General features: G+C 47.3%; 1 protein-coding gene across 1 annotated transcript; it reads left to right on the top strand.

Annotated features, from left to right (window-relative positions):
- Window positions 1-1,357: 1,357 nt before the first annotated feature.
- Window positions 1,358-14,754, top strand: PSMC2 (proteasome 26S subunit, ATPase 2). The gene is made up of 13 exons (XM_085886746.1): window positions 1,358-1,605; window positions 8,577-8,614; window positions 10,623-10,704; window positions 10,806-10,905; window positions 11,081-11,212; window positions 11,904-11,976; window positions 12,115-12,210; window positions 12,384-12,548; window positions 12,726-12,813; window positions 12,899-13,002; window positions 13,402-13,500; window positions 13,818-13,914; window positions 14,226-14,754. Exons 1-13 carry the CDS (start codon window positions 1,533-1,535, stop codon window positions 14,381-14,383), a joined length of 1,305 nt encoding a protein of 434 aa, XP_085742872.1. The 5' UTR covers window positions 1,358-1,532; the 3' UTR covers window positions 14,384-14,754.
- Window positions 14,755-15,064: the final 310 nt, after the last annotated feature.

Below are 15,064 nucleotides of genomic sequence, written 5' to 3'. Positions count from 1 at the left end.
GCATTGGGACAGACACTCCAGTGTTGAATGGAGAAGGCTTTGTCCACGCATGTTTATGGACTCCCCCGAGCTTGCTGTTCAAGGGAGCGTTTGTTAAGCCGGCTGTGATACTCGCATGCACCTGTTCGTTGACCTGCACTTTCCCACGATGAACATTCCAGAAAGGAGGAAAGACGTTAATGCCCCACACCACGTGACCGATTTTGTACCTAACGTGGGATGATCCCCGACACACAGTGAGAGCCTTACACATCCTCGGTCTACGTGCACGTCGTGTACAACCGCTGGATGTGCGTTCGCAACTACAGTACTGCGTGCTCCGTGGTGCAGCGCCACCTGCTGGCACGACATCAAAGGGCAGTTATGAACGCAGAGGAAACGGATCGATCGTTGTCCAGCCGGGAATTTAAGGCGGTGTACGTTTATCGAACATTTATAGCGAACGCAGTGAGCTTCATACTTAACGCGTGCACGTGAGAGAATAGGAAACAACAACAACAACAACAACAACAACAACAACAACAACAACAACACAATACCCCTGGCGATTTGGAATCCGTGTCATTGGATATGACCTTTTGCTTCCGGTTCTTGTTAAATGCTGTGCGGTGTATAAACACGATTGGGTTTTATTTCTATCTTGTGAATATTACTTAACGCGTGCACATGAGAGACTAGGAAACAACACAAACAACACAATACCCTGGCAATTGTGAATCCGTGTCGTTGGCTATGACCCTTTTGCTTCCGTTTTTGTTTTGTTTCTGGTTTTTTTTGTTTCCGGTTTTTGTCATGGGGAATGATGTATTGCCGGGAGATCATGACCGGAAGTGTTTATTTATTTATTCAATTATTTTTTCCCAAAGTAAATTAAATACTTCCGAAGGTGATTTTTTTTCATGACAGGAAGTGTTTATTTTGTATTTAACATTACTGGGAGTTATTTTGAAACTCTTTCCGGAACTTTTAATTTCTTTTATTCTTGACCATAAGTGATCGTTTATTTATTTATTTTTTCAATTATTTTTTTTCCCAAAGTTAATTTTAATAAAGATATCTCCAGCATCATCAAAAAATATTTTTTAATCGTGATTTACATTATTTGTTCGCTGATCCCGAATCCAGGCCGAAGTAACCGGAAATTGCGTCAAAATCATCGGCTGTGCGGCGCGTACACGTACCACGGTGTAGTTGGCAAGTATACAGCTGTGAACAAGTTTTATGTAAAGTCAGAAGCGAATGTAAGAAGAATTCTACGTTCGCTTCTAGGCTTTGCCTATTCCATATTATAATCCGGTTGACTACATTTATGCTGAATTTATAGTTAAGAAAATGTATTTGACCTCAAGCCGTGAGGGAGTTTCCGCTTCCGGGTGGCGCATGGGTTTCTGGGAAGAGTTTGTTGCTGACTAAGTTTGGGCCTGGTGATAGAGGCTTGATCTCGGGTTATTCCCTCAGATAGAGGCTCCAGTAGGAGGTGTGGGCCTCGTCGAAGCCGGTTGTGGTTCACCTGGGCGCAGTAAGTGGTTAAAATGCCAGATCTTGTCGGTGAAGACAAGCGGAAGGCGAAGGAGGCCGAGGATAAGGAGAAGAAGCCGATTCGTGGTGAGAGATTTTATTTCTTATCTCCGTTCAGTTTTCATTACAACTCATCGTGGTGGAGTGAATTACAGGTGCACATGGTGATGTACCTGTCAGTCTGTGTGAGAGGGTGTACATGGTGATGTACCTGTCAGTCTGTGTGAGAGGGTGTACATGGTGATGTACCTGTCAGTCTGTGTGAGAGGGTGTACAGGTGTACATGGTGATGTACCTGTAGTCTGTGTGAGAGGGTGTACATGGTGATGTACCTGTAGTCTGTGTGAGAGGGTGTACATGGTGATGTACCTGTAGTCTGTGTGAGAGGGTGTACAGGTGTACATGGTGATGTACCTGTAGTCTGTGTGAGAGGGTGTACATGGTGATGTACCTGTCAGTCTGTGTGAGAGGGTGTACAGGTGTACATGGTGATGTACCTGTAGTCTGTGTGAGAGGGTGTACAGGTGTACATGGTGATGTACCTGTAGTCTGTGTGAGAGGGTGTACAGGTGTACATGGTGATGTACCTGTAGTCTGTGTGAGAGGGTGTACATGGTGATGTACCTGTAGTCTGTGTGAGAGGGTGTACAGGTGTACATGGTGATGTACCTGCAGTCTGTGTGAGAGGGTGTACAGGTGTGCATGGTGATGTACTTGGTCTGTGAGAGCAGGTTTACATGTTTACATGTTTACAGGTGTACATGGTAGTGTCCCTGCAGTCTGTGAGTGGGTTTACATGTTTACAGGTGTACATGGTGATTTACCTGCAGTCTGTGTGAGTGGGTTTACATGTTTACAGGTGTACATGGTGATTTACCTGCAGTCTGTGTGAGTGGGTTTACATGTTTACAGGTGTACATGGTGATTTACCTGTCAGTCTGTGTGAGCAGGTTTACATGTTTACAGGTGTACATGGTAGTGTCCCTGCAGTCTGTGAGTGGGTTTACATGTTTACAGGTGTACATGGTGATTTACCTGCAGTCTGTGTGAGCGGGTTTACATGTTTACAGGTGTACATGGTGATGTACTTGGTCTGTGTGAGCGGGTTTACATGTGTACAGGAGTGCATGGTGATGTACTTGGTCTGTGTGAGCGGGTTTACATGTTTACAGGTGTGTATGGTGATGTACTTGGTCTGTGTGAGCGGGTTTACATGTGTACAGGTGTGTATGGTGATGTACTTGGTCTGTGTGAGCGGGTTTACATGTTTACAGGTGTGTATGGTGATGTACTTGGTCTGTGTGAGCGGGTTTACATGTGTACAGGAGTGCATGGTGATGTACTTGGTCTGTGTGAGCGGGTTTACATGTGTACAGGTGTGTATGGTGATGTACTTGGTCTGTGTGAGCGGGTTTACATGTGTACAGGTGTGTATGGTGATGTACTTGGTCTGTGTGAGCGGGTTTACATGTGTACAGGAGTGTATGGTGATGTACTTGGTCTGTGTGAGCGGGTTTACATGTGTACAGGTGTGTATGGTGATGTACTTGGTCTGTGTGAGCGGGTTTACATGTTTACAGGTGTGTATGGTGATGTACTTGGTCTGTGTGAGCGGGTTTACATGTGTACAGGAGTGTATGGTGATGTACTTGGTCTGTGTGAGCGGGTTTACATGTGTACAGGTGTGTATGGTGATGTACTTGGTCTGTGTGAGCGGGTTTACATGTGTACAGGTGTGTATGGTGATGTACTTGGTCTGTGTGAGCGGGTTTACATGTGTACAGGTGTGTATGGTGATGTACTTGGTCTGTGTGAGCGGGTTTACATGTGTACAGGTGTGTATGGTGATGTACTTGGTCTGTGTGAGCGGGTTTACATGTGTACAGGAGTGTATGGTGATGTACTTGGTCTGTGTGAGCAGGTTTACATGTGTACAGGTGTGTATGGTGATGTACTTGGTCTGTGTGAGCGGGTTTACATGTTTACAGGTGTGTATGGTGATGTACTTGGTCTGTGTGAGCGGGTTTACATGTTTACAGGTGTGTATGGTGATGTACTTGGTCTGTGTGAGCAGGTTTACATGTGTACAGGTGTGTATGGTGATGTACTTGGTCTGTGTGAGCAGGTTTACATGTGTACAGGAGTGCATGGTGATGTACTTGGTCTGTGTGAGCGGGTTTACATGTTTACAGGTGTGTATGGTGATGTACTTGGTCTGTGTGAGCGGGTTTACATGTGTACAGGTGTACATGGTGATGTACTTGGTCTGTGTGAGCAGGTTTACATGTTTACAGGTGTACATGGTGATGTACTTGGTCTGTGTGAGCAGGTTTACATGTGTACAGGAGTGCATGGTGATGTACTTGGTCTGTGTGAGCGGGTTTACATGTTTACAGGTGTGTATGGTGATGTACTTGGTCTGTGTGAGCAGGTTTACATGTGTACAGGAGTGCATGGTGATGTACTTGGTCTGTGTGAGCGGGTTTACATGTGTACAGGAGTGCATGGTGATGTACTTGGTCTGTGTGAGCGGGTTTACATGTGTACAGGTGTACATGGTGATGTACTTGGTCTGTGTGAGCGGGTTTACATGTGTACAGGTGTACATGGTGATGTACTTGGTCTGTGTGAGCGGGTTTACATGTGTACAGGAGTGCATGGTGATGTACTTGGTCTGTGTGAGCGGGTTTACATGTGTACAGGTGTGTATGGTGATGTACTTGGTCTGTGTGAGCGGGTTTACATGTGTACAGGTGTGTATGGTGATGTACTTGGTCTGTGTGAGCGGGTTTACATGTGTACAGGAGTGCATGGTGATGTACTTGGTCTGTGTGAGCGGGTTTACATGTTTACAGGTGTGTATGGTGATGTACTTGGTCTGTGTGAGCGGGTTTACATGTGTACAGGAGTGTATGGTGATGTACTTGGTCTGTGTGAGCAGGTTTACATGTGTACAGGTGTGTATGGTGATGTACTTGGTCTGTGTGAGCGGGTTTACATGTTTACAGGTGTGTATGGTGATGTACTTGGTCTGTGTGAGCGGGTTTACATGTTTACAGGTGTGTATGGTGATGTACTTGGTCTGTGTGAGCAGGTTTACATGTGTACAGGTGTGTATGGTGATGTACTTGGTCTGTGTGAGCAGGTTTACATGTGTACAGGAGTGCATGGTGATGTACTTGGTCTGTGTGAGCGGGTTTACATGTTTACAGGTGTGTATGGTGATGTACTTGGTCTGTGTGAGCGGGTTTACATGTGTACAGGAGTGTATGGTGATGTACTTGGTCTGTGTGAGCGGGTTTACATGTTTACAGGTGTGTATGGTGATGTACTTGGTCTGTGTGAGCGGGTTTACATGTGTACAGGTGTACATGGTGATGTACTTGGTCTGTGTGAGCAGGTTTACATGTTTACAGGTGTACATGGTGATGTACTTGGTCTGTGTGAGCAGGTTTACATGTGTACAGGAGTGCATGGTGATGTACTTGGTCTGTGTGAGCGGGTTTACATGTTTACAGGTGTGTATGGTGATGTACTTGGTCTGTGTGAGCAGGTTTACATGTGTACAGGAGTGCATGGTGATGTACTTGGTCTGTGTGAGCGGGTTTACATGTGTACAGGAGTGCATGGTGATGTACTTGGTCTGTGTGAGCGGGTTTACATGTGTACAGGTGTACATGGTGATGTACTTGGTCTGTGTGAGCGGGTTTACATGTGTACAGGTGTACATGGTGATGTACTTGGTCTGTGTGAGCGGGTTTACATGTGTACAGGAGTGCATGGTGATGTACTTGGTCTGTGTGAGCGGGTTTACATGTTTACAGGTGTGTATGGTGATGTACTTGGTCTGTGTGAGCGGGTTTACATGTGTACAGGTGTGTATGGTGATGTACTTGGTCTGTGTGAGCGGGTTTACATGTGTACAGGTGTGTATGGTGATGTACTTGGTCTGTGTGAGCGGGTTTACATGTGTACAGGTGTACATGGTGATGTACTTGGTCTGTGTGAGCGGGTTTACATGTGTACAGGTGTACATGGTGATGTACTTGGTCTGTGTGAGCGGGTTTACATGTTTACAGGTGTGTATGGTGATGTACTTGGTCTGTGTGAGCGGGTTTACATGTTTACAGGTGTGCATGGTGATGTACTTGGTCTGTGTGAGCAGGTTTACATGTTTACAGGTGTGTATGGTGATGTACTTGGTCTGTGTGAGCAGGTTTACATGTGTACAGGTGTGTATGGTGATGTACTTGGTCTGTGTGAGCGGGTTTACATGTGTACAGGAGTGCATGGTGATGTACTTGGTCTGTGTGAGCGGGTTTACATGTTTACAGGTGTGTATGGTGATGTACTTGGTCTGTGTGAGCGGGTTTACATGTGTACAGGTGTACATGGTGATGTACTTGGTCTGTGGAGCGGGTTTACATGTGTACAGGAGTGCATGGTGATGTACTTGGTCTGTGTGAGCGGGTTTACATGTTTACAGGTGTGTATGGTGATGTACTTGGTCTGTGTGAGCGGGTTTACATGTGTACAGGTGTGTATGGTGATGTACTTGGTCTGTGTGAGCGGGTTTACATGTGTACAGGTGTGTATGGTGATGTACTTGGTCTGTGTGAGCGGGTTTACATGTGTACAGGAGTGCATGGTGATGTACTTGGTCTGTGTGAGCGGGTTTACATGTTTACAGGTGTGTATGGTGATGTACTTGGTCTGTGTGAGCGGGTTTACATGTTTACAGGTGTGTATGGTGATGTACTTGGTCTGTGTGAGCGGGTTTACATGTTTACAGGTGTGCATGGTGATGTACTTGGTCTGTGTGAGCAGGTTTACATGTTTACAGGTGTGTATGGTGATGTACTTGGTCTGTGTGAGCAGGTTTACATGTGTACAGGTGTGTATGGTGATGTACTTGGTCTGTGTGAGCGGGTTTACATGTGTACAGGTGTGTATGGTGATGTACTTGGTCTGTGTGAGCAGGTTTACATGTGTACAGGAGTGCATGGTGATGTACTTGGTCTGTGTGAGCGGGTTTACATGTTTACAGGTGTGTATGGTGATGTACTTGGTCTGTGTGAGCGGGTTTACATGTGTACAGGTGTACATGGTGATGTACTTGGTCTGTGTGAGCAGGTTTACATGTTTACAGGTGTGTATGGTGATGTACTTGGTCTGTGTGAGCAGGTTTACATGTGTACAGGAGTGCATGGTGATGTACTTGGTCTGTGTGAGCGGGTTTACATGTGTACAGGAGTGCATGGTGATGTACTTGGTCTGTGTGAGCGGGTTTACATGTGTACAGGTGTACATGGTGATGTACTTGGTCTGTGTGAGCGGGTTTACATGTGTACAGGTGTACATGGTGATGTACTTGGTCTGTGTGAGCGGGTTTACATGTGTACAGGAGTGCATGGTGATGTACTTGGTCTGTGTGAGCGGGTTTACATGTGTACAGGAGTGCATGGTGATGTACTTGGTCTGTGTGAGCGGGTTTACATGTGTACATGGTGATGTACTTGGTCTGTGTGAGCGGGTTTACATGTGTACAGGAGTGCATGGTGATGTACTTGGTCTGTGTGAGCGGGTTTACATGTGTACAGGAGTGCATGGTGATGTACTTGGTCTGTGTGAGCGGGTTTACATGTGTACATGGTGATGTACTTGGTCTGTGTGAGCGGGTTTACATGTGTACAGGAGTGCATGGTGATGTACTTGGTCTGTGTGAGAGGGTTTACATGTGTACAGGTGTGTATGGTGATGTACTTGGTCTGTGTGAGCGGGTTTACATGTGTACATGGTGATGTACTTGGTCTGTGTGAGCGGGTTTACATGTGTACAGGAGTGCATGGTGATGTACTTGGTCTGTGTGAGAGGGTGTACAGGTGTACATGGTGATGTACTTGGTCTGTGTGAGCGGGTTTACATGTGTACAGGTGTACATGGTGATGTACTTGGTCTGTGTGAGCGGGTTTACATGTGTACATGGTGATGTACTTGGTCTGTGTGAGTGGGTTTACATGTTTACAGGTGTACATGGTGATGTACTTGGTCTGTGTGAGCAGGTTTACATGTGTACAGGAGTGCATGGTGATGTACTTGGTCTGTGTGAGCGGGTTTACATGTGTACAGGAGTGCATGGTGATGTACTTGGTCTGTGTGAGCGGGTTTACATGTGTACAGGTGTACATGGTGATGTACTTGGTCTGTGTGAGCGGGTTTACATGTGTACAGGTGTACATGGTGATGTACTTGGTCTGTGTGAGCGGGTTTACATGTGTACAGGAGTGCATGGTGATGTACTTGGTCTGTGTGAGCGGGTTTACATGTGTACAGGAGTGCATGGTGATGTACTTGGTCTGTGTGAGCGGGTTTACATGTGTACATGGTGATGTACTTGGTCTGTGTGAGCGGCTTTACATGTGTACAGGAGTGCATGGTGATGTACTTGCAGTCTGTGTGAGCGGGTTTACATGTGTACAGGAGTGCATGGTGATGTACTTGGTCTGTGTGAGCGGGTTTACATGTGTACATGGTGATGTACTTGGTCTGTGTGAGCGGGTTTACATGTGTACAGGAGTGCATGGTGATGTACTTGGTCTGTGTGAGAGGGTTTACATGTGTACAGGTGTGTATGGTGATGTACTTGGTCTGTGTGAGCGGGTTTACATGTGTACATGGTGATGTACTTGGTCTGTGTGAGCGGGTTTACATGTGTACAGGTGTACATGGTGATGTACTTGGTCTGTGTGAGCGGGTTTACATGTGTACAGGTGTACATGGTGATGTACTTGGTCTGTGTGAGTGGGTTTACATGTTTACAGGTGTACATGGTGATTTACCTGCAGTCTGTGTGAGCGGGTTTACATGTGTACAGGTGTGCATGGTGATGTACTTGGTCTGTGTGAGCGGGTTTACATGTGTACAGGAGTGCATGCGTACACGGCGGTGTTATTAGGTGTACGAGTGGGGTGTACATGGACATAATTGAGGGACAGGGAAGTTGCTGGTACTCGAGGGAACACGGACGCCATGACCTGTTGTGTCTTGTCTCTCCCCAGCGTTGGATGAAGGTGACATTGCATTACTGAAAACCTACGTAAGTGAAACAAGATGTATTTGTATTTATTAAATATTTCATACAAGATGCTCTCTCAGTAATTTCTCATTTTAATCATGGCTGTTTGTACTTGTGTCCCGCAACGTGCACCGAGTGTTGTTCGAACGAGCGACGGACGCCATTGTGTCCTCTTGTGGACGCCATTGGACTCTGATTACGAGGAAGGTCTTCATCACTCGCTTTCCTTCAGCCCCTTGATATCTGCCACGCATTCCCGTTGTGCAAAGAGAATTTGGAAACGCTTCTGTGACGTCCAAATGCGTTGGGACGCTCGTTTTGAGTGTTGATCCTTTGATCGCGTCGGTGGTGATCGTCCTGGTCGAGTCGGGTTAGTTCAGGCTCGTCGTTCTCCATTGTTCAGACTTCCTGTGTGAAAGCAGGTTCACCGTGCCTGTGTCGGTTTTGTGACTGTCTTTACCCACGATGTCGCTCAACAGTCAACCCGTTCTGCTGTTCTGCTACCCGGCGGCACACCTTCCAGATTGTTCCACTTGTTTTGGGTTCATGGAGGACCTTGACGACGAAGGGTCGCAGCTTCAGCTTCACACACGACAGAGATTTTTTTTTTCTTTTGTGTATGCTCCGAGATGCACCCCCCTCCCGGTTCAGAGCATGACCTGTCTCCATTGCGTGTTTCACAATGTCCACTGCGGAGGTGTGAGACCGGAGGTGGATAACAACCAACGCTGTTTCCGTGTTGCAGTAGATTTACACGTGATTGCACTTCTTCGTTCGTATTCAGCAGAGGGCTGCGGGGAAGCATCATTGGCTGACGGCGTCGCCATGCTGCTGATGCAGTGCACTCTGCTGGTTAGGGCAGGAATTGGTAATTTGTTAATGATAGCTCGGCTCTTATTCACGAAGGACGCCGTGGGATCTCTCGCGATGACAGTTTATAGCTGGGATGGGATTCAAACCCAGGCCGGACAGCTTCGAGGTTTAGTGCGCGTTCCTCGAGGACATCCTGTCAGCCCGTGATTACACGTTACATTGACGAACACAAAATGATCGCAAGGTTTTCATGTTTTTATTGTGGGAGAGCTATGGCACTGAAATGAGATGGACACAGAAGGGAACTCTCAGGAGAGAAAACTAGAAAATTGGGGGTGGGAGGGCGGTGGTTAACGAAGGTAGAAAATGTCGTGGTTTGGGATTTGGGATGATCTGAGATATGCCTGGTGTTGGCTTAATGGTTAAAGGTGGCAAGCTTAGGATCCCAGGGTTCTGAATTCAAATCCCACTTTTCTCATTGAATTCATACCGGGTGGGGCTGACTCAGCCTGTCATCCTTCTGAGGTTGGTAAAACGAGTAGCGGCTTGCTGGGATGATCGAGCCATTTGAATATCCCCCGTCGGAGTGGTGACCCGTCCAGGATTGCGTCCGTTAATCCAGGAGACTGCTTCGGCAGCACCGACGCTCTGGACAGAGTTATGGTCCCATTGGATGGATGGATGGATGATCTGAGATGGTGGTGAACAGCCGTCGTGAATACTTGGAGGGAAGAATAACATTGAAGAGGATGTGGAAGTTGATTCCACAGCTCGGGGTGGGGGGAAGAGGAACAAATGAGTGGAGGTGAGCAGTGATCCTGGATTTCTGTGGATATCGGTAGTTTCACCAGAAGGGGGTTGATGGTGGACTGTGTGAGCCCTGCAGAAACCTGGGGGCTGGTGGAACAAAGCACCGAAAGAGCAGAGGGTGAAAGGCCAGAAAGGAGGCGGTAGAAGACAGAGAGTCCATCGACCTGTCTACAGTGGGATAGTGATAGGCCCATAGACTATACTTCAGCGTGGGAGATGTTGATGATGTTGAATGGCTTGGTTTCCACGGCATGATGCTGAACAAGGTGTGAGGGGTGGGGGGGGGGCACCAGACCTGAGGGTAGTGCACACCTTCTTCGTGTGACCTGTGTTGTAATTGTGCAGAACGAGCTCCTCATCATGTCTGCTCTTATATGGTCTCTCTTGTCATCTCTGCCTTTACCAGGGGCAGAATGCCTACACCAGGCAGATCCGGCAGGTGGATGACGATGTGCAATCCCTCCTCAAGAAAATAAATGAACTCACTGGTACGTAGTCACGGTACCTGGTTGTTTGAAACTGTTGACCTTTGTGGTGTCGTATTGAGTATTTTGTCGGCTTGTACTGAATCGTGATGCGCGACCTGTAGGCATGAAGGAGTCCGACACGGGACTTGCCCCGCCGGCCTTGTGGGACCTCGCAGCTGACAAGCAAACGCTGCAGAGTGAGCAGCCGCTCCAAGTGGCCAGGTAGGCCTTGCTCGGGGGTCCACAATGGTTGTATTATTTATTATGTTTTTTTTTTTTTTTTCTTCTTCTTCGTGGGTTGGAGTTTCATGCCTGGGAGTGATAGCACATCCACATAAAGCCATCCTGGTGATTGGCCAAGTGCTCGAGTGTCACATTGCTCACCTGCCCTCTTCAGGTGCACGAAGATAATAAACGCCGAGGGCGAAGACGCAAAATACATCATCAACGTGAAACAGTTTGCTAAGTTTGTGGTGGACTTGGGGGACCAGGTGGCTCCAACCGACATTGAGGAAGGGATGCGTGTTGGGTGAGTTTTCCGAAAACGAAAACGTCGTTTTATCACCGTTTGTCTGCACGGGTGGAGCTCGTGCATTGAATGTCGTTGAATGCCTCAAATTGTACACTTGCATGACATAATTATGGCACAACTCGTACTACCTGTCGTCTAGCCTGGCCCGTTCGTCTTGGTTTGTCTTTGGGGTGTGAGAGCTGTTCGTGTCTGATTGTTGGGTGTTGGGACTGTCTGTGTTTGTTTTTTTTTTTGGGTGTTGATCGTTCACGATGATGATTGTAATTTTATGAAGTAAAGACTTCAATCGATGTCGACGATGAAAGGGGTTTTAATTTTCCTGCGACTCTCAGGCCGATGGATGATGTACACCTTGGACATGAATCGCGTATGCCGGTCACAGGGCGGACTTTGACGTCGGTGCACTTTAACATGAATGAAGAGGACGTTAAGAAACGACGGACAAAGACTTGTGACGTATCGGATTTGGAAGAAAGACTTGTGACGTATCCATTGACCCGGTGACCTTGCGTATGCCCGGCTTCCTGTCATGTTGTGTATCTTGTACAAATAAATATTTTGAACACTCGTCCTTCCATTTAATTTTTTTTTTTTTTTTTTTTTTTTGGCCCATCTTCAGCTATCACAGTTTTTGTACACGTGCTCTTTATTTTCCCATTTTAACTGCTGTTGATGCGAACATTTGCAGTGTTGATCGTAACAAGTACCAAATCCACATCCCTCTTCCCCCGAAAATCGACCCGACGGTCACCATGATGCAGGTAACGGACCTCGCTGCACAGCTCTGCACCTCTCGCCGTCCGGTCTTTGAGACCAAGTGAAACTGGAGCGACGGTATTCTTCTTTCTCCAAATTTGTGAACCCTGCTCCTGGTGACCCGTTCCTCCCCCGTTGTTCAGGTGGAGGAGAAACCGGACGTGACCTATAGCGATGTCGGTGGGTGCAAGGAGCAAATAGACAAGCTGCGTGAGGTGGTGGAGACGCCGTTGCTGCACGTAAGGACCGACGTCGGAGTCATTCAAAGGGACCTTTTGTCCCCCTTTCCTCGTTCCAGTCAATATATACCGATGTGATGATTTTATCGAGTGTTTCGGTTAATAGAGCTTCATCATGGCGTTTTTTTTTGTCTTCCTGGTAAATGGTCAACCCCTTCCACTTCTCTTCACAGCCAGAGCGCTTTGTCAGCCTTGGCATTGAGCCACCCAAGGGGGTCTTACTGTTTGGTCCTCCTGGGACCGGAAAGACATTGTGTGCCCGGGCTGTAGCGAACCGCACGGATGCGTGCTTCATCCGCGTCATTGGCTCAGAGCTGGTGCAGAAATACGTCGGCGAGGTGGGGATGGGATGGAGGGGTTCGTGAACTGAAGGGGGGTGGGGGGGGGAGGCTTTCAAAAGTATCCTCCTTTGGACTAACATAGTCACATTGAATGTAGCCCCATTACCAAGGTTATGATGATTTATACAAGTTACACCTGTGAGCCGATTGAACCATGTGACTTGGTACGAACAGGGCGCCCGCATGGTTCGAGAGCTGTTTGAGATGGCCCGTACCAAGAAGGCCTGCCTCATATTCTTTGATGAGATCGATGCCATAGGAGGTGATTTTGAAGATTCTGCCTTTACTCGTATTCCCAATCTGGGCCTTTGTTGTAGTCTCACCGGTTGACCTTTGCTGTTTCCCAGGTGCGAGGTTCGATGACGGTGCTGGAGGTGACAACGAGGTTCAGCGAACGATGCTGGAGCTGATCAACCAACTGGATGGGTTTGATCCTCGTGGTAACATCAAAGTGAGTGCGAGTAATATGCGGATCCGGGCACAGTGCACCCTGCACAATTTTACTTGACCACCACCTTCATCACCCGTGATGTACTAAATTTTGTTCAGGGCATTAAAAATAAAAATCCATAGGTATTCACTTTCTTCTCCATTACATATTTTGTGGGTCATCCATGCCTACCAGTGGTTCCCTGGTTATCTTATTTATCTGCTACCAGGTGAGCACCCAGGGGTATTGCCCCTATGTTTTCATGGTTTTTGTTTCTTCACAGAAAGCTTCGCCATTGACTTTGGCCCGGTGACAACTATGGAGTTTGCTTTAATTTTTCTTTGTGAGGGTTCGGTTTGTTTTTGTATTGCGATTTAAAACCGAATCCACACACTTCATCTTTGCCTTGATGCTCTGAAGGTTCTCATGGCAACCAACCGGCCAGACACCCTGGATCCTGCGCTGATGAGGCCGGGACGCTTGGACCGTAAAATTGAGTTTGGTCTTCCAGACCTGGAGGTGAGTGCAGAGGGTGCTGTCATCTCGTAAGCTTGATTGGAAAGCATCAGGTTTTGAATGGGCATGCTTTATAATGGCACAGGAGATGGCGAGGCATTGATTTGTGAAGCAAGATGTCCCAGTGGGCCCCAGATGCATGACAACTAGCAGGACCTCAGTCGATGTTTGGGAAGGGCAGACCTGTGACGAGTAGATGAATTTTCAGCAGAATATCGAGCAAAAGTTTAATAGTTCATCGTTTCATGGGATTGTTGAGGACTTTGTGGGACACCTGTCTCAATCCTCTCTTCTTGTTTTTGTTTTTTTTTTTTCCCCAGGGAAGGACGCATATCTTCAAGATCCATGCACGGTCCATGTCTGTGGACAGGGACATCCGCTTTGAACTGCTTGCCAGGCTTTGTCCAAACAGCACAGGTCGGGTTTGTAATGAAGTGACGTCGTCATTGTTTTGGACCGGTAGTCAGTGCTCCATATTGAGAGGGGGATTTGTTTAGAATTGTCTTGATAAGCGAGTTGGCCAGATCCTGGCACAATGAGCCGAGGCTTGGGGTTTGACCATCCATTTGATTGTGTAAGTCTCACCGTTGGATATCCTTACGGTGTGATGATGGCAATTCATGTACCTCAAGGTAGCGTTTACCATTCAAGGGCTGTCGGGACATTTCAAGCACTGACCTACACGTGTACGGTCATGCTGACCCGACCTTTTCCCCGTGCGTCTCCAGGAGCAGAGATCAGGAGCGTGTGCACGGAGGCCGGGATGTTTGCTATCCGAGCCCGCCGCAAGGTGGCGACGGAGAAGGACTTCCTGGAGTCTGTGAACAAGGTCATAAAGTCTTACGCCAAGTTCAGTGCCACACCACGCTACATGACCTACAACTAGCAGGCCCACTGAGCACACTGGTCACCTTCGCTTCGTGAACAACAGTAGGCGTTTGTGTCAGCTTCTCACCGTGGCCTGAGAGTCGTTGCCTTGCATGTACATCTCATTTTCTGTATTGCCGGCACATGGTCATGCTGGGATGAAATATCAAAAATCAGTTCTTTTGAATGTTTTGTCTTTACCTGTGCCGCTCCTCGTTTTCCTCCAGAATTCTCTTCCCCCCCCCCCACACACACACACACACACACACCTCCTTCACCCACAAATAGCAGGAGTGCTACCTGTAGGACTGCATTCCATACACCCAGCATTCTGGATAATGTTTTTGGTTCAAAATATGTTCAATAAACTGACTAATGTTCTGGTTTTAACAGTCTTGTTACAAACTCGTGGCGTCATTACATTGTTGGACTAATCTGAGAACGAGCCGTTTTAACCGAGTCATATCGCGACTGGACTTTGTGTTTTGGAGCACACTCGGAATACAGACGTGGGCCGGGTAGCAAAAGGAACTTTTCCAATTCTAGCTTAATGCAGCGAACTGTCAATTTCTTGGAACCACATAAATTACCTTTGTATTGAATATTATTGATGCTGTGATTCAGAGTGAGAGGGTTATGGCACATGAGACCTATTGCTGCTATTGCTTTCCTTTCTAAGAGGGATTGAGAGGTAAAGCAA

The sequence above is a fragment of the Eptatretus burgeri genome, chromosome 6 (assembly GCF_056783735.1).
Source record: "Eptatretus burgeri isolate ZD-2024b chromosome 6, Ebu_testis_v1, whole genome shotgun sequence".
NCBI classification, from domain to species: Eukaryota; Metazoa; Chordata; class Myxini; order Myxiniformes; family Myxinidae; genus Eptatretus; species Eptatretus burgeri.
This window is presented reverse-complemented; position numbering and strand designations above follow the sequence as displayed.